Raw genomic sequence first — 19,967 nt, forward strand, 5'->3', positions numbered from 1 at the left:
TTTTGCTCTGTATTTTGTCAGCCAGTTTATAGAAACATAAATACATATGGTGTGTGTATGTGCATTTTAAATATGATTGGCCCCATTTGGTAATCTGTGTTCTTCACTTCCTGTATCACAAATATTTTTTCATGTTCTCTGTCAGGCATTTGCATTTATATTCTTTTGTCTTATATAAATAGTAATGTAGAAAGTGTCCTTGGAAATCAGTCATTGAGTTTGCCTGCATGTGTTGTCAGGAATAGACTTGGTGGGTCAGAGAGATGGGCTCGTTGATGGCTTATGATACCAGTTGTTTGATTGCCTTTGAGAGGTTGTGTCACTGTTCATTCCCACCAGCAGTCGGCAGGTATCTCTTGCCCAGATTCTCACACACGGGTTTTGTCATTTTTGTAGCATCTGCTAAATTAATAGGTAAAAAATAGTATCTTATTTTAATATACATTTTTATCTTTTCTTGAGCCTTATTGCTTTTACCTGGCAATTTTCCCTCTTTTTAAAATGTGTTATAAACTCAGGAATTTCTCATGCTTAAGCTGTTTGTCTTTTGGATAACCTAAGTTTGATCTTTGTTCAATTTTAATAGTACATGAATGTTGGTACTTGGTAAATGATTGATGAGAGTATGTTGGATTTTACTAAACTTTTCTCTACTTTGGTACATGCTTGGAAATGTTAATTATACAAAAGTACTTAAAATAATACAGGCATATTTCAGAGATACTGCAGATTCAGATCCAGACCACTGCAAAAAGCAAATATGAGAATAAAGCAAGTCAAATGAATTTTCCTCTCTCCAAGTGCATATGAAAGTTATGTTTATACTATACTGTAGTCTGTTAAACTTAAATTATCATTACATCTAAAAAAACCAATGTATATACCTTAATTTAAAAATACTTTACTGTTGGGACGCCTGGGTGGCTCAGCAGTTGAGCATCTGCCCTTTGACTCAGGGTGTGATCCTGAGGTCTGGGATCAAGTCCCACATCGGGCTCCTGCTTCTCCCTCTGCCTGTGTCTCTGCCTCTCTCTGTGTGTGTCTCTCATGAATAAATAAATAAAATCTTTAAAAAATAATAAATAAGAATACTTTACTGCCAAAAATGCTGACCATCATCTGAGGCAAGTCATAATCATTGATCACAGGTCACCATAACAAATATAATAATAATGAAAAAGTTTGAAATACTGCAGGAATTATCAAAATGTGATGCAGAAACATGAAGTGAGCAAATGCTGTTGGAAAAATTGGGCTGATAGACTTGCTCAATGCAGGGTTGCCATAAACCTTCAATTTGTTTAAAAAACACAGTATCTTGGGCAGCCCGGGTGGCTCAGCAGTTTAGCGCCCCCTTCAGCCTAGGGCCTGCCTGATCCTGGAGACCTGGGATCGTCCCTCCCTGCATAGAGCCTGTTTCTCCCTCTGTCTGTGTCTCTGCCTCTCCCTCTGTCTCTGTCTTTCATGAATAAATAAATAAAATCTTAAAACACACACACACACACACACACACACACACACACAGTATCTCCAAAGCTCAGTAAAATGAGGTAAGGCCTATAGTCAAATTACATTTAATAGGTATGTGGCCCTTAAGAAAATCAACCCAGTTTTTTTTTCTGGTCATTGGCAAGTTGATGCTGTGCTGCTGATACCAGGCAACTTTCTGAGCCCAATTCATTTGGTGGTTGCGTCATTGCCAGACCTTCACTGTGAAGCTTGTGTCTTCAGAACAGCCTCCTCATTTTATCCTGCCTTACATGTGAGATACAAGTGCACAATCTTATCAAATCTCTGAATTTACAGATTTGTATTCACTCAATAACATTGTGGCTTCAGTAACTGCTTTTAGAAAGCTAAGACAGTACTTGTCCCTCAGTCCCTCTGTCTTTCTTCTCTAGATGTTGAACACACCGGAGCCACCAGTGAGTTCTACGACAAGTTCACTATTCGCTATCACATTAGCACCATTTTTAAAAGCCTTTGGCAAAACATAGCTCACCATGGCACCTTCATGGAGGAGTTCAAGTGAGTATCAGTCCCCCAATGTCACAACTTGCTCTCTTGCAAATCACAGGTGGGGTGACTGCTTAAGTCTTTCAGAGCTGGTTCTTCTTGACTCATGGCTAGGTCTCAGCCTCCTTTAATTTTTCTAGATGGTTCTGCTACACATGAGCAGAGTTACCTAAATGTCTGTGCTTGCAAGATATTGCTGAACTTTAGATTTGTCCACACTTTGGGGATGGTATGTATACATTAAGAATCTATAAATATTCTAAGATGATATGTGAAGTATTTTTTGGTGTTTCTGTAATTGCAGTGTTAAGTGAGGCTGTCAGAATGCCTGGAATGAGATCGTAGAGTGTTCTGGAACATGATGTCAAGCTTTAGATGTGAAATGTTAGGAAGACTTTATATTCCGAAGTGGTTAGATTGAGGTTGTCATTTCAAATGTCATTCTTTGTAATAAGGCCCTAAACCTTGATTAAGGACTTTGTTACCTACATGAACTATTAGTGACTCCTTAAATCTGAACAAAAATTGTTTCATCTAAGTTACTTGCTTTAAAAAGAACGTAGATGAAAACGTTGAACTCTTGTTCTTCAGAAGAAATTTTATCCCATCTGCTTGGATCTTTTCAATCCATGTTAGATTACTGATCAAGTCTAGCTGTCATTTGTTAGCTGAGTTACTAGTCAATAATATTTTGCATTACCATGGGAGTAACCATTTGCTAGATAGGTTTCTGCAGAGTAAACTCTTCAAGTTAATTGTTTCTTTCCGAGAGTTGCTCTTGTGGTCAGAATTATGTTCCAACAAATCCTGGCACGAGTTTAGACCAGACAGGCTGATGGCTTGATCTGTGTGGTGCTGAGTAGGAGTGCTCGTCCTGAACTTGCCTTGTGTCTGAAATCTAGTCTTCCTACCCATGTTCACAGGAACTTCTGCTCCCCAGGCATGGGCTTACCAACCCCTGATTACACAGCATTAGATCCTGAAGTGTATGTAGCTCCTCTTTTCTCTACTAATCTTGCAGTTACAAAGCCTGGTGGTACACCAGCATCTCAGTGCCCCAGCAAGCCCTCTACTGTAACAGGATATGCAGGACAGTTTTATAGATTGGAAGCTTCAAGTTCTAGAAAGTGAGTTATATTCTCCTTTATCAATATTGCAGCTTCTAGCTTTTCTTCAGTGTGTCTTTATAATAAGGGATAACTGTATTTGTAATTGTCTTTCTTATATGTGGATAATTATTTGTGCTTTTTTTGTATCTTGGTGAGTTTAAACGTATTTTCTAGTCTGGAAGAGTGTCTTTTTTACTTAAAGTCATTGAATGAGCCAGGGATATGTTAAACCTGCTGCTCTCTGAAGAAGGGGGAGAAATTCAGCATTTGCTGGTCTCCTGGGATGTAAATACTTCTACTTTTGCCAAATTTAAGCTGTTAAGGGAATCTGCTCACAAAAGTCTAAATATTAACCATTGGCTCTCATAAACCATTCAGGGTACCTCCTGCATACCCCTTTAATGCTGCTCATTCCCTGAAATGAGCTTATTACTACTAATTAAAAGGAGTAACAAAATCCAAGGAAGACTTCATAGTCCTTGCCCTCCCCAGTACTTGAGTGGTGCCGAGGTGGGCAGTCTTACAGGGCGACATCACTGGCACTTTGGGCAGAGCCCCCTTCTCTTTGGGATCTGCTGCGGCATTTTGCCTTGGGGAGATATATGACCATGTCTAATGTAATTGCCTTTTTCAGTTCGGGGAAGCAGTTTGTTCGCTATATAAACATGCTGATAAATGACACGACCTTTTTACTCGATGAAAGTCTGGAGTCTCTGAAGCGAATCCACGAAGTGCAAGAAGAAATGAAGAACAAAGAACAGTGGGACCAGCTGCCCCGGGTGAGGACATAATGCAGATTCTGGGACAGCTTTGTGGGAAGCTGCCTTTGGACCTGGGGCTGTATTTGTGAGCCCTGGTGACTTAGATCTGACTGACTTGTCAGTGCTTGTCACCCACCCACCTGTGGGTTTCACAAAGTTACATCCCAGGTTTGGGGTAGGAGTAAGCTGAAACACTTGACCTAAAGCTAAGAAATCAAGTTAAGAAGTCTTTCAAAATGTGTCCTGAAAACTTTCTTGCCTTTTTAATTTTAAAGGGCTTTTTTGGAGAAGAGCTTTTATTGTCTCAATGAATGTGTTGATGTCAATTTATGAAAGTAGGAAGTAAATCTCTAGAGTGTGGTGCCAGACAAGCATTTGATTTGCTCATGTGATCTTCTTTAGACAACTATGTGAATAACTCAGGATTCTGGTGGGTTTTTTTTTTTCTTCTAGTGGATCTTGGTTTTATGTTCAGTTATTAATGTAAGAGAGGGTTGTTTTGCCAGGTTTCATGAGAAATTCATGCTGCACCAGCGACAGCATACTGACATACTTTTCTGACATTTATTGCAGCCATATAGATGGTTCTCTGATCAGTTACTTAGCGCTCAGCAGCCACTGGTGACTCCATACATTGGTTCAGTCTGTGTCTGATGTTTTTAGGCTCAGCATCAGAACTGCTTTCCAGAAAGAGTTCCCATGGAAAAGTAAGGAGGACTGTTTTTTCTTTACTAGCAATAACATTCTCAAAACGAAAATGCTGTCAAGCTTCTAATGCTTTAGAGTCAAAAAGTATCTTCAGATAACTTAAGCACATATGAAAGCACATGTGGGAAAGATTTTCATTCCAAGTATTCCTGCAGCTTTGATGAGAAGTTTACATCTTGGTGTAGCCAACATGCTTATACTACAGACTTTACAAGCTTTGTCCAGGGCCTGTGAATGCTAGATTTCCTGAGTTTGGCTGCAATTCCCTCATCTTATTCTTGAGATGATGCAGAGGTTGTCCACTTTGTCCTTGGCACTATACTGGCATCTGCCAGAGTCCGACCTACCCTCATGTTCATTTCTAAATGAACTGTTAAAAAAATAAATAAATAAATAAATAAATAAATAAATAAATGAATGAATAAATAAACTGTTAAACCATTTTGCTAGTGTTCCTCCAGAACTTCCCTGCCACACCTCCCCATGTCCCACAGATGGGAAGTAGCCCAGACTTGATGCTCCATGCCCCCTCTATGGTAACTCCAGGCTTACCTCTCATGATGGTCCATTGGCTCCAATCCATACCAATCCCCACATCCTTGCAGAACATGCTGGGAAACAGATGCGGCCAGTTGAAAGCTCTCCAGCTTTGGAGTCGAGGGCACCTGGGTTGGAGAATGGATGCTGCCACACGTTCAGAGTTCCTTAATCTCTATTTCCTTGTTCGTGAACCAGAGACGATCCGTGCTTTGCAGGAAAGCAATGAAGAGGACGTCAGGAATGTAGTTCAGAACTGTGTAGCTCCTGTTGTTTCATTCACCTTGAGACATTCCTTCTGTCCACAGTTCTCTACTTTCCATTCTTCTGCATTGAAATCCTACCAATTCTTTGCGTAACATCTTATCCAAATAGTCCCTCATGGTTGGAGCACCAGTCCGTGCAGCCACAAATCCTTAGCTTTCTCTATATTTCTGTAGCACTCACCTTATGTTGCTCGTGATGCTTCACTCAGACCGGCCAACGTCGTAAATGGGATACAGGTCTGTGGTGCATTATCTCATTCACAGTGGGTGCTTACTAGCATTTGCTTAGGAGACAACCAAACAATTCCCGGTGACTTTCCCGTGTTTGTAGATGAGAAAACGGCATAAATTATCCCAAACAAGTGCTATTTCTGAAATCTTGTCTATTTGACCTTGAAGTCACTTCCTGCCCTCCAGCTCCCTGCCTGCTGCTATTTATTTATTTATTTTTTATTTATTTATTTATTTATTTATTTATTTATTTATTTATTTATTTATTTTTGCCTGCTGCTCTTTATTACTTTCCTGTCCTCTGAGTGCTGGAGGACTCCACTGCTTGGCCCTCCAGCTTCTCCCCTACTCTCCCTACACTCACTGCAGAGGCTCGTGTCTCTCAGCGAGGGTGCTGGTTGGAATTGTGAGTGCAGTCGAATGTTGCGGTAGCAATAATTCTTTATTATGAGAGACTGCACCGAACATTGCAGGACATTTAACATCCCTGGCCTGTGATGTATCCTGTATTCTAAAGATTCCAGAATGTGTCTCCTCAGCTCCTGTCTCTCCTAACTCCAGATTGCTTAACCAGCAGTTGACTTGCCCCTCTGTGTGTGGTCTAATAATATCCCTTGATGAGGTCCTCCACACCTCCTCTCTGGGTCTGCCCAGCCTCCATGAGTGACAACTACATTCTTTTAATTGCTCTGACTCAACACTTTGGAGTCTTCCTTGATTCTTCTCCCGCAGCAAATGCCTCAAGACTATCTTAAAATACCCATATCTGACCTCTTGCCCTACCTCTAGGCAACAACCCTCTCTTTTCCTGGCTTTCTGGAGCCTCTCTTAATGATCTCTCAGCCTCCACTCTTCTTCGTGTTCATATCAGAGGGATGTGTTGTTAAAACTTGTTTGCTAAAAAAAGAAAAAAAAAACTTGTTTGCTCATTATTGCCACTTGACTCAGAATTCTTCGAAGCTTCCCTTCTCATTCAGTGTCCTGTCTCAAATTAGAGAGGGCCCCTGGCCCACCATTCTCCATTTCACTCACTCTCCCTGAACCACACTGGCCTCCTTGAGCTTCTCCTGACACGCTTGCCAATCCCTCTACCAGGAGCAAATCTTGGAAGAGAAAATTCTTGGAAGAAGAGAAAATCTTGCCCCAGATTTCTGCTGACTCTCCTCCTTCAAATAGCCACTTAAATGTCACCTCCTTAGAGGCTGTCCCTTACCACTCTTTCTCCCTTCTTATTCTGCTTTCTTTTTCTTCATCACTATCAGACTTTGTATGTGTCTGTGTGGGTGTGTGTTTATTGCTTGTCGCCCCACCTGCAATCGCAGCTCCATGAGGTTTGCCAGCCTGTTGGTCATGCTCTGTACTCCAGTGCCTGACGAGGGCCTGGATAGCACATGTGGATGGATGCATGTGATGTGCAGACACATATTGCACTGGTTCTTACCTTGTTCTTAGATCTTCCTGCTTCCACATGTGTTCTGTAGGTGCATTCTTTACTGAGGGGTCGGTGGGCAGATTACCTAGCATCACTGTACAACCTCCCCTGAACACCTACTCAGAGGGCGACCCCTGAGGACCTCTGGTGATGGCATCAGCTGCTCTAGCTGTTCCCCCTCCCCCCTTAACTTGAACTAAGATGGTCTCTGAGCCTCAATGGAAGAATTTCCGATCTACTGCTGTTCTTGGGGCTTTCCTCCATCCCAGAGCCTCCAGTGCTCCACCTTGCTTTACCCAAGAGGCAGACACACCTTATTATCTTGTTTCCCAGCCCATGGCAGAGCTGAAAGTGGAAGGTGCAAGAGGCAAGCTTGCTGACAGTTGTCAGGGGTGACAGCCTGACAGCATGGTGAGACAGAACTCAAAACCTTAGCAGCCTGTAGTTGCTCGGCAGAGGGGCAAAACGTCTAGGCCCCAGTATGGCCGCAGAACATAACATGTGTTGTTAAAATATTGGTGACTCCGAGTCATTATGAAGGGAAACGGAACTATCCTTGATTAGCAACCACGTGTATCGAGTGTGATGGAAGATCCACTTCTTCCATCCCTCACAGAAGTTGAAGGTGACTCATTGAGGAAACAGGGTCTCATGTCAGTTAAATAGTGTGCCAGGGTCACCTCCTTACTCAGCGTCCCAGAGAGGGCTCATGCTGAAAAGAACAAAGTTCAGTTATCTGGAAGATTCTCTGGTTTGGGTGGTTCTCATTCCCTTGGCGCATTGGCTTTGTGGTACGTTTGCCCCGCTCTGAGCTGACAGCATTTGCATCCACGCTCGGTATGCAGTGCACTCACACGTGCCTGGCATCTGCTCCATGTTTCCTAGGATCAGCAGCAAGCCCGGCAGTCCCAGCTTGCTCAGGACGAGCGGGTTTCACGCTCCTACCTTGCCCTGGCAACAGAGACCGTGGACATGTTCCATATCCTCACGAAACAGGTCCAGAAGCCCTTCCTCAGACCGGTGAGTCAAAACGTGGGGTGTTTGTCAGATTCCATAGTCAGGTTCAATGCTGATTCTGTTCCCAGTTATGCCAAGTGATACAGCACTCAGTGGACAGACCGAAGTCTGTGAACAGTCCCTTCCTTCCAAGATAATGTACTTTCTGTAAGCTTTCTGCTTATAGAGCACATGGGATTATCAATGCTGAGACTGTGACATATTTTTATCATTACTGATTAGCATTTTATTTATACTAAAAGTATAAAGTAGCATCAGTTGGAAATTAGAGTATAGTAAGTAGAAATCATTGATAACAGGGAAGATCTTTGGTTCTCCTGGTTGTAGCTTTGTTATACTCAGGAAGCCAAAGAGTAATGAGAGCCATAATTAGGGTTTAGAATAGATTGAAGGTAGTCAGAATATTTGATCTTGATGTTATTACTAAGACCTAGGTCCTGTTTCTGAAATGGAAACTGAGTGACATAACTGATGCTGTGCTTCGACCCCTTGCCCTCCCACCACCGTACAGCACAGAAGCTTTACGGTGTGGCCAGGACAGGGAGGTAAGGATGGCAAAGAAGGGGCCTGGGAGCTGGTAGTCAATTGCCTAGAGATCTGGAGACAGGCTTACAGTGGAAAATAATTTTTTTCTTCACATCCTCCCATATCCATGCTCATGGCCACACCCTAGCCTGGGTGCCTCTCATCGATGAGTCTCCTCCTCTGTCTGTTTTCCATTTCACATCTCTTTGTAAGAGAGCAATAGAACGTGAAACAAAACCCAACTCATTATTGAAAGCATGCAAACACTGCAACTGATTTCAACAAGATAGTTTAGACCATTACTTCCCTGGGGCTGGCAAGTGGAATTTCTTTAAACTTTTCCTACAAAGTCCAGATAGTAGTTAGGCATCATGGGCCGCACAGTCTGGCGCAACTACTCAATGTGGCTGTTAGAGCACGAAGGCAATTACAAACGAGATAAACAAGTGAGTGTGACAAACATTAGACTTTGTTTTAAATAAGTAAATTTTAAAAACTTTTTTTTAAAAGATTTTATTTATTTATTCATGAGAGACACACAGAGAGAGACACAGGCAGAGGGAGAAGCAGGCTCCATGCAGGGAGCCTGATGTGGGACCTGATCCCAGGACTCCAGGATCACACCCTGGGCCAAAGGCAGGCACTAAACCGCTGAGCCACCCAGGGATCCCCTAATTTTAAAAATCTTTAAAAAAAAAATTCCCCCTCTCTGAACTGTCAGGGACTCTTGAAATTTAGAAAAATAATGCATACGATGATGGCTAAAAAGAACATATGGAAAAACTTGTTTGATGTGTTATGATGATGGAGTTATGAGTGATTTTCCCTCTTACCTGCCTCTCATTGAATTTGGAGTGATACTTGTTATTATAATTGAAAGCATGAATTTAAAGAAAAGTTTGCCTTCTGTTGGTATTTATAGATATTCTATCAACCTGCAACATTATTAAATGTTAGAATTACTAGATTCAAGATGGAGAGTAAAAATTTTGGATATAATATCCTTCTTCAGCTTATGACTCACAGCACACATAAAGGGATTTTTTGAAGATTAATCCAGCCAGTTACTCCCCTGAAATGGGAGTTTTGGTCCTTCTCGCTTGTCTCAACAGCATGAATTGTCCTCTTACCCTGTGATTTCTTAGGAACTTGGACCCCGATTGGCTGCAATGCTGAATTTTAATCTCCAGCAACTCTGTGGCCCCAAGTGCCGCGACCTGAAAGTTGAAAACCCTGAGAAATATGGCTTTGAACCAAAGAAGCTGTTGGACCAACTGACAGACATTTACCTGCAGCTGGACTGTGCCCGGTTCGCCAAAGCCATCGCTGATGACCAGGTCAGTGCCCAAAGGAGTGGGCCATTCCAGTGGGGAGGCTGGGTTTCAGGCCACCCAGCTGGCTGGTCAGCATACCATCTCTGTGGACTTACTGGCAGACCCTTTGCCACGACATACTCATCTGTCCCTGGGTTTTCCCCTCTTGGAATCAGGGAAGGCGATACTCTTCAACTTGTGGCTTGGGAAGTTTTTAATACATAAATGGAAATAATCACCACAGTGGCCAGCAGACCTTGTATGGTGTAAACAAAGATAAATCAGCGCTTTTTCTTTGGGGGTAAAAGAGCCAGTTTGGCCCCCAAATCCGTCTGCAGTGGGGTTCCTAGTCCGTCCCACCAAGGGCCTCATGCGACAGATCACCTTCCCACAAAGGTCCCATCTCTCAAGAGTCCAGGTCTGCTTCCCAAGGCCCCACTTTGGTGCTGCTGTGATGTGATTCCCGGTTTCAGACCCCATGTGGTTGTCTCCACAGTCTTCCCTCTCCTCTGTTCCTCGTGTCTGTTGTGTTGACACCTGTTCTGTGTTTATCACTTCCACAGCTGTCAGTTTAGTCCAAGCACCACTGCCCCACCCCACTCAACTTTCCAGCAGCATCATAAAGGGCTTCCCTCCCCCAGTGTTCTTCTGTCCTGGGTCATGGCAGCATCTTAGGAGTTGACGTTTATCAATTAGATACCAAGTTTTAAACACTTGGCTTGTTTTCGTTGATTTAATCCTCACAAAATCCTGAGAGATAGGTTCTATTAGATTTCTCATTTTTACATGAGGAAACTGAGGCACAGAGAATTGAAGCAGCTTGCTCCAGGGGAATAGAGGCAGGATTCATACCCAGGCAGTCTGGCCCTAAGCTGGTACTCCCCACCCCTCTGCCCTCTACTTAAAATACCCAGAAAGTTCTATGCTCAATTGTCTCTCTATCTTTGTTGGCACTGTCTGTCCAGATATCACTCATGTTTCAGGTTAACCAGCAGTAGGGATTCTAGAAGGTTCTTTACCCATATCTCATCCATAGGAATGAATGACAGTGAGATAGGGGAATTAAGGTACTATTTTTTTTTAATTAACAGCCTTATTGAGATATAATATACATATGTGGGTACTTTTAGATATAAGCAAGAGAGTTGTGAGTTGTTCTTGACAGTGCCTGCAAGGGGAAACAACACATATATCTAAAGCAGGTTTTCCATAAGAAGTGACGATATAGGAGCACCTGGGTGGCTCAGTCAGTTGGGTGTCTCCCTTCAGTTCAAGTCATGGTCCCAGAGTCCTGGGATTGAGCCCCATGTTGGACCCCTGCTTAGCAGGGAGCCTGCTTCTCCCTCTGCCTCTGCCCCCTGTTCATGTTCTCTCTCTCTCTCTCTCTCAAATAAATAAAATATTTAAAAAATAATAAAACTGCTTCAAAGAAAGAATTTAATAGAGTTTTCTTAAAAAGTGGGTATAGGAAGGGGTTAAGAGTTTGCACTTAGGGATCCCTGGGTGGTGCAGCGGTTTGGCGCCTGCCTTTGGCCCAGCACGCGATCCTGGAGACCCAGGATCGAATCCCACGTCGGGCTCTCGGTGCATGGAGCCTGCTTTTCCCTCTGCCTGTGTCTCTGCCTCTCTCTCTCTCTGTGACTATCATAAATAAAAACAAAAAAAAGAGTTTGCACTTACTGGTAGACCTTGCTGTGCCTGCCACATCATGAGCAGTGAACATAACCAACTTTGCAGTGTGAATAAATGCAGTGCACCCTGTGAGACAGTGAAAACTGAATGGAGGACAACCCCTGTAACACCTGTGGAACATGATGGTGGCCAGTGGTGGCACCTGGCCTGAGTGGTAGACCACAGTTTCTGCACTGTGGCACATGGTTTTCTTGAGGGTCCTCCAGACTTGTGAAGCAAGCACACCCAAGTGCCAGTGTCACCATGGACAGAAAAACATTCTAAGTGGATTTTTGCTTTTTTTCTAGTGTGATGTTTGTTCTGATTGTTGGGCATTTTCTATTAATAGTGGTTGTAAGCTGATTAGGGCTCTGATGATCATCCCAAAAGATTAGAGGCTAGGGAAGGAAAAGTGGAAGTCTAGAAAGCTCCAGAGGAACAGTAGGGGAATTTTGTTTTCTCCTTTGGGAGCAATGGTCTTAGTCTGGTCTGGTATTTCTGGGAAGACCAAGAAAGAACAAAATGGCAGCCATGCAAGAAAAGACACTCAGAAGCTTCTCTCCCTGACAGCCAAAAGAGGGCTAATGACAAGTGTCCAGAAGAGGTGACAAGATGACCAGCACAAAGAGCCACTGAGCTTTTTGCTCACAGACTGGAGGAGTGGAGAACTGTTACCCTGGAGCTGAGGGAGACCAGGCCAGGGAGGCTAGGGGGACACTGCTCTGCGTTGATGGCCACATGGGACTAGCTCCCACGGACAGACTCCAGTTCCATACATGTTCCAGGCCTCATGTTCCTGGAGTGCTGTCCATTAGCACCATGGTCTGTTCAAAAATAAAGAATAAAGAGGGGTCCCTGGGTGGCTCAGTTGGTTGAGTGTCCAACTCTTGATTTTGGCTCAAGTTGTGATCTCCCGGTCATGACATGGAGCCCCACATCATGCTCCACATTTGGTGTGGAGTCTGCTTAAGATTCTCTCCCTCCCTCTCTGCCCCTCCCCCTGCTCACACTTGAGTGCTTGCTCTCTAAAATAAAATCTTTAAAAAAAATAAAATGAAATGAAAATAAAGAATAAAGAGCCCATCTGAAGTCACACTTTTCCCATCCATCATTTCTTTTTGTTTTGTTTTGTTTTGTTTTTGTTTTGTTTTGTTTTAATTAAGGTGAAATTCACATAAGATTAACCATTTTAAAGCATGCAATTTGGTGGCATTTAGTACATTCATGGTGTTGCACAATCTCCACCTCTCTCTAGTTCCAACATCTTACCCAAACATCACCGCCTGGAGAAGATGCCATATTCATTAAACAGGCAATGTCCATCCCACCTTCACCCTGGGCAGCCCCTGATCTACTCTCTGTCTTCATCTTATCTAATTTTGGATTTACCTATTTGCCTATTCTGGATATTTTGTGTAAATGGAATAATACCATATGTTACATTTTGTGTCTGGCCTCTCTCATTTAGCATAATGTTTTTGAGGTTCATCCACGTACAGTACTCCATTTCTTTTTTTATGTCTGAATATCTCATTATGTGGATAGACCATGATTTGTTCATCCATTCATCCACTGGTGGACATTTGAATTGTTTATACCTTTTGGCCATTATAAATTGTGCTGCTGTGAACATTTGTGACCAAGTGTTTGAATACCTGTTTTTAATTCTTTGGGGTACTCAGGAGTAGAATTGCTGAATCTTATGGTAATTCTGTGTTTAACTTTTTGAGGACCTGCCACACTATATTCCATGGTGGCCATGCCATTTTACGGTCCCACCACCAGTGTATAAGTGTTCTAATTAAAACTTCTTCACCTCCTCAAGAACACTTTTTTTTTTTTCATTTTTTTAATCACTACCCTAGTGGGAGTGAAGTGATACTTCACTGTGCTTCTGATTTACATTTTCATAATGGCAAGTAGTGTTGCACATCTTTTTTTTTTTAAGGATTTTATTTATTTATTCATGATAGACACAGAGAGAGAAAGAGAGGCAGAGACACAGGCAGAGGCAGAAGCAGGCTCCATGCCGGGAGCCTGATGCAGGACTCGATCCCGGGACCCCAGGATCACACCCCAGGCCAAAGGCAGGCGCTAAACCTCTGAGCCACCCAAGGATCCCGTCTTTTTTTTTTTTTAAGATTTTATTTATTTATTCATGGGAGACACAGAGAGAAAGGCAGAGACACAGGCAGAGGGAGAAGCAGGCTCAAGGCAGGGAGCCCAATGCGGGAATCGATCCTGGGACTCCAGGATCACACCCTGGGCCAAAGGCAGGTGCTAAACCACTCAGCCACGCAGGGATCCCGTTGTACATCTTTTCATGTGCTTCTCAGACATCTGTATATCTTCTTCAGAGAAATGGCTATTCAAGGGGGATCCCTGGGTGGCTCAGCAGTTTAGCACCTACCTTTGGCCCCGGGTGCGATCCTGGAGTCCCGGGATCAAGTCCCATGTCGGGCTCCCAGCATGGACCTGCTTCTCCCTCTGCCTGTGTCTCTGCCTTTCTCTCTCTGTCTATCATAAATAAATTTTAAAAAGGGATCCCTGGGTGGCGCAGCGGTTTGGCGCCTGCCTTTGGCCCAGGGCGCGATCCTGGAGACCCAGGATCGAATCCCACGTTGGGCTCCCGGTGCATGGAGCCTGCTTCTCCCTCTGCCTGTGTCTCTGCCTCTCTCTCTCTCTCTCTCTCTGTGTGTGTGTGACTATCATAAATAAATAAAAGTTTTTTTAAAAATTACTAAAAAAATTAATTAATTAATTAATTAATTTAAAAAAAAGAAATGGCTATTCAAGTCCTTTGCCATTTTTTAAAATGGATTGTTTGTATTTTGTTGTTGAGTTGTAAGAGTTCTTTATTCTGGATATAAGATGTATGATTTGTAGATATATCTATGTTTGTTTGTTTTTTAAGATTTTATTTATTCAAAAAAAAAAAGATTTTATTTATTCATCAGAGACTCAGAGAGGCAGAGAATAGGCAGAGGGAGAAGCAGGCTCCCTGCAGGGAGCCCCATACAGGACTCAATCCCAGAATCCCAGGATCACGACTGGAGCTGAAGGCAGACACTTAACCACTGAGCCACCCAGATGCCCCTCCATGTTTAATTTTCTAATGACTCTGTAAGACCCTTGAGGACAAGAACAGCATCTTTGATGTGTTTCTGACTCAGAGCAGCAGCTCAGAAGGAGCCTTTGTGGGCACCCCTGGTGACGCAGCGGTTTAGCGCCGCCTGCAGCCCGGGGTCTGATCCTGGAGACCCAGGATCGAGTCCCGCGTCAGGTATCCCTGCATGGAGCCTGCTTCTCCCTCTGCCTGTGTCTCTGCCTCTCAGTCTCTCTCTCTCTGAATAAATAATTTAAAAAAAAAAAAAAAAGAAAGAGCCTTTGCTCTGTACATTGATGCCATTGCTCCATGAGGCAGGATGCCATGTCCCCTTATCACGGGTTGCCTTTGATTTCTGGTAGTCGCCACCGCACTGCTCTGAGAAGTTGACTTATAAGTAAGCACAAGTCAGTTGGTGAAAAACTCATCATCATTTGAGAAATAGGGAAGGTGACATTTCACGATGGTAGCAATGGCTTCTTGTTACAAAGAGAAGTTCATGGTGAAATCACCTCAGTCATGTACAGCAACACCCAACCTGCAATAAGTCTTTATGAACAATATTTGAATGTTGCCCTTCCAACATCATACTATAATTTTTTGGCCACTTATCCCCTGTCACCCTCTCCAAAGGGACAAAGACCATGGCTTCCTGGCTCATAAGAAGTTGATGTCAAAGTATTTGCTAAATCAGTGTAGTAATTTAGTTTCAGAAAACTATACTGGGGGCTCTCTAAAGTTTTCAGGATTGTACAAGATGGCATTTAAGATTTCTGCCAGGCCAAGGCTATGCTTTCTCTTCCCGCTCTTTTCACGTGGGTGTATGCGAAGAGAGAAAGTGTGTGTACTTGCTTAGAAACTGAAGTTAAAGAAGTAAAGAGGAAAAGTTGAGGAATCTCAGCTCCATGCTCTGAGAGAATACAGGTATTGACATGAGTTCATCACAGAGATGTTTGTCTGAGTCCTTGGATGGATAACGCCACTCGGGTTATAGGGCCACCGTCATTCTGAGTTTCAGGCTTGATCAGTCTCCTCCTCTGTTGGCATCACTGTCACTGAATCGACAAGTGGCCACTGTTCTTGCCACAAATGCAAATTAGGCTATTCTGTGATATTTTGAAATGGCCATGATGTATATGAATTAGGCACCTGTGAGATGGGTGTTAGCACCCCCATTTTGTGCCTGAGGAAACTGGGACTTGGGAGTTTGCCTAAGACCACCCAGTGGGTGGAGCCAGATTTCAAGTACAAGTTCATCTGGGTCCGGTGGGCACTTGTCCTCTCCACCATCCCTCGTGCTCCTGTCAGCAGAGCACCTGACATATCATAGTGTTGAGCTAAGAGCTCTGGAAGAAAGATCAACCATGAACAAGATAAAGCTCCTTTTGATTATGAACCAAGTTGGGTTGTTTTCACCATGTTGACCTTTGGGAAAAAGAACTGACATTTGCTGCAGGGCACAATGCCTTTCAGGGCCTCAAACAAACTCGATTTTCATTTTTAACTTAATATTTAAATTTTAGGAGGTGCCTGCGTGGCTCATTTGGTTAAGTGGCTGCCTCTGGCTCAGATCATGATCCTAGGGTTTCAGAGGTGTCAGGCTCCCTGCTCAGCAGGGAGCCTGCTTCTCCCTCTTCCTCTGCCCTTGCCCCCTCCGTGTACTCTCTGTCAAATAAATAAAATCTTTAACCTCCCTCCCCCAAAATTTAAATTTTAGGGAAGCCTAAAGGGCTTAATCAGCTAAGTATCTGACTCGATTTCAGCTCAGGTCATGATCTTGTGGTTGTGGGATCAAGACCCACATCAGGCTCTGTGCTCAGTGGGGAATCTGCTTGGGATTCTCTCCCTCTCCCCTTCTGCCCCTCCACCTGCTCACACATGCTTGCTGTCTCTCTTTCAAATAAGTACATTAATTAAATTTTAAAAGAAATGCACATTTGCTGCAAAAATAATTCCACAACTTAAAAATTCCCCTCATTGGGCAGCCCGGATGGCTCAGAGGTTTAGCGCCACCTTCAGCCTAGGGCATGATCCTGAAGTCCCTGGATCGAGTCCCACATCGGGCTCCCTGCATGGAGCCTGCTTCTCCCTCTGCCTGTGTCTCTGCCTCTCGTTCTCTCTGTGTCTCTCATAATGAATAAATAAAATCTTTTTTAAAATAAAATATAAAAAAAATTCCCCTCATTTGCGTCAATCCTGAAATCCTCCTCCGTTAATGACCTTGTGTAGTTTGGTATGTATTATTCCTGTCTGTATATGTTTATAGTCATGTAGAAGTATTTATGTACACATTATCATTTTAGGGCTTTTTTAGAAAGATGGATCCTACTTCAGGCATATTCTGCAGCTTGCTTTCTTCCACTTAAAATATATCGATGCCTCACATTGTCTTTCCTCATCGCAGAGATCCTACAGCAAAGAGTTGTTTGAAGAAGTGATCTCCAAGATGCGGAAGGCAGGGATCAAATCCACAATAGCTATCGAGAAGTTTAAACTCCTCGCTGAGAAGGTGGAGGAGATAGTGGCCAAGAACGCACGCGCAGAAATCGACTACAGTGACGCCCCCGACGAGTTCAGAGGCAAGCGGACCACTCTTTCATGCCAAATTCTTTGGTTTTAGTTACCTTGAGACATGAAATGTGAAAACACAGTATCCTGTGCTTTTAACTTTTTGTGTGGTGTGCTGGACTTATTCCTTGAGACACATTGTCTGAAATGACATTTGCCTACTTATAGTTCCTGTTATAAATTAAAAGGGGGAAAAAGTCCTTATCTTGATTTCAAACCGGGTAACAACCCTGAGGATGCCAAAGTCAGCCTTCCCTTCGGAGGAGTGGATTTGCATTTCCAAAGAAGAATCCTGGAAGCCCTCAGATAAAGGACTCCCGTCGACTGTCTTTCCTGCTGACCCTGGTCCTTTCTCTGTTCTATCCTCCCAGCTGTAGCTAATTAGGGAACCTCCCTCCACCAAAGGCCCCTTGTGAGTCTTTATCACATTGCGGACAGACCTTTCACTGACAGGAAGGGCTTTGTTTGGTCTTCAGCACGGTGATGAGTTTGCTTTGCTTTGTCTCTGTAGACCCTCTGATGGACACCCTGATGACTGACCCTGTGCGGCTGCCCTCTGGCACCATCATGGACCGCTCCATCATCCTGCGGCACTTGCTGAACTCCCCCACTGACCCCTTCAATCGACAGATGCTGACAGAGAACATGCTGGAACCAGGTATGGGGGTGGGAGGCCCTGCCGTGGCACCCATCAGTGTCAGAGAGTCATCAGATGGGGGAGGTTTATCAAATCCAGAAGCTGCATAGTTTATAGCACTTAACGGAAAAGACACAAAACATGTTTTGCTCTTACTCACTGTGGGAGTCTAGTCCTTGTGTCCCGCTTCTTCTTTGGTCTTCATGTCAGCGAGGGAGTGAATGGCCTTTTTCTTTCCATTTGTACTGAACTGCAAGCTGCATCTCCCAGGAAGAGATCTTCCCGTCCAGGGCATTAATCTTCTCCTTTCCTTTTCCCAGTGCCAGAACTGAAAGAACAGATTCACGCCTGGATGAGAGAGAAACAAAACAGTGATCATTAAACCGTCCCCCGTGCCCACCCTCTGCTCGACACAGCCAAGGCCAGCCAGGCAACCAGAAGCGGCGTCTCTAGTAGAGACGCTGTTCAAATGTTGGAGGCCCAGCACCGCAGAAGACCCTGAGAGCCCCCCGAGAGTGACCAGACGGTGGAGATCCGAAAGGACGTGAATGAGAAGAGGAGCCCAATTCCTGTACATATATTTAAGTGATAAACATGATCAAAAGCTTGAGAGACACACTTTATGATTGCTTGTGTAATAAAGCTCGTCCTTCACGTGTCACCATTTGGGGCTTTTGCAACGGAAGTCTTTTAGTGATTGATGACAAATGGGTCTGGGCAGCATCCCGTTCATCTTTTTTTCTCCCCTAAATCCAGTATCCGTTGATTTGATTGTGATTAGAGAACCTTGGACATTTTGCTGCTAAAGAATCCTTCCCCACTCCCTTCCTGACCCTACTTGCACTGCTGTGGATTTTTTTAAGAGAAGCAAAAACAAAAAATAAACTCCTTCCCCCTGGCCCTCCAAACATATACTCTGTGAGATAACTGTGCCTGCAACAAAGTGTTAATCCTGGGATCGTATTTTTATATCATATTCACATATTTGTTTTTTTAATTGGTGTTAGATGACATGATTAATAAAAAAGGCAAGATATTTTCAGAATTTGAATTTCAGTTTTTATTTTTTTTTCTTTTGAAATGTCCCTTTAAAGTTTTTTTATTCTAAACAAAATGAAGAGAACCTGTTGCTCTGGTCCTTGTAATAAGGCCTCTATTAGGAATCTGAGGAACAGCTGCAGCAAAGGAAGTGTTCAAATATATCAGGATTGACATGACTTATGGTTTTTTGGGGGGAGGGGGGTAAGGGGGGATGGGGCCAATTGAAAACCATTACAGTTACCCTAGGAGGGAAAAATTTCTCAACTCTGGAGTCCACGAGTTTGAGGCAGGCTGTGTATGACGTGTCCTTTGGGGCTTGGCCTTACCAAAGCAAAAACGGGGCGCAGGAAACGTGGACGTGTGTCTGCTTGTAAACACACACAGACAAACACACCCACACACACACAGAAGCATAGACTTTTTGTATTACTGCTCCCGACTTCACATACTTGAATTCTTGAATTTCCTTTGGGGTAAAAAAGGATCTGAAACCATAAAGTGTTTTGAAGAAATTAAGCTACGAGAACATACTTTTTCTTTTCCTTTTCTCTCCCCCCTCCCCCACAGACAATGTCCTCTGTTCGATTCCTAATGCAAACTACAATAAATGGTGATACACATTCAGAAGGAATCTTCGAGTCTCTTCTTTTTGTGGAAAACAAAGGGGTGGGTGAAGCACAAGAGCCAAATGAGTTTGCATGTGGTGAATCCTCTTGTCTGCAGCCAATTAAGAGTTGCTATTTTTAAAATAAAACTTTCACATTTGTATCAGTCTCGGTGCTCAATTTGGTTCTCATTTCACTGTTCGCCTGTGTGAGGGGGTTGAGCTTTGTCATGTTGGGTCTCTGCTCTTCTCAATTTGTTGCCTGTCTCCAGCCGCCTGGGGAGTTCAGTGGCTTGAACAGCTGAAGCCCGATTCCAGCTCAGGTCATGATCTCAGGGTCCTGGGATCGAGCCCCGCGTTGGGCTTCGCATTCAGCTAGGAGTCTGCTTGAGGATTCTCTTTCCCTCTCCCTCTGCCCCTTTCCC

At 43.6% G+C, this 19,967-nt stretch overlaps 1 protein-coding gene across 1 annotated transcript in view; it reads left to right on the plus strand.

The window, feature by feature from the left end:
* LOC121500946 (ubiquitin conjugation factor E4 B) overlaps nt 1-19,569 on the plus strand; it is an 85,799-nt gene extending 66,230 nt beyond the window's left edge. Inside the window, exons 23-29 of the mRNA XM_041773036.1 lie at nt 1,902-2,028; nt 3,760-3,904; nt 7,946-8,080; nt 9,748-9,939; nt 17,097-17,271; nt 17,772-17,918; nt 18,218-19,569. Coding sequence (XP_041628970.1) covers nt 1,902-2,028; nt 3,760-3,904; nt 7,946-8,080; nt 9,748-9,939; nt 17,097-17,271; nt 17,772-17,918; nt 18,218-18,279 — 983 coding nt within the window. The 3' untranslated portion in view covers nt 18,280-19,569. The remainder of the gene's footprint in view (nt 1-1,901; nt 2,029-3,759; nt 3,905-7,945; nt 8,081-9,747; nt 9,940-17,096; nt 17,272-17,771; nt 17,919-18,217) is intronic.
* The last annotated feature ends 398 nt before the right edge of the window (nt 19,570-19,967 follow it).

The sequence above is a fragment of the Vulpes lagopus genome, chromosome 10, assembly GCF_018345385.1.
Source record: "Vulpes lagopus strain Blue_001 chromosome 10, ASM1834538v1, whole genome shotgun sequence".
NCBI classification, from domain to species: domain Eukaryota; kingdom Metazoa; phylum Chordata; class Mammalia; order Carnivora; family Canidae; genus Vulpes; species Vulpes lagopus.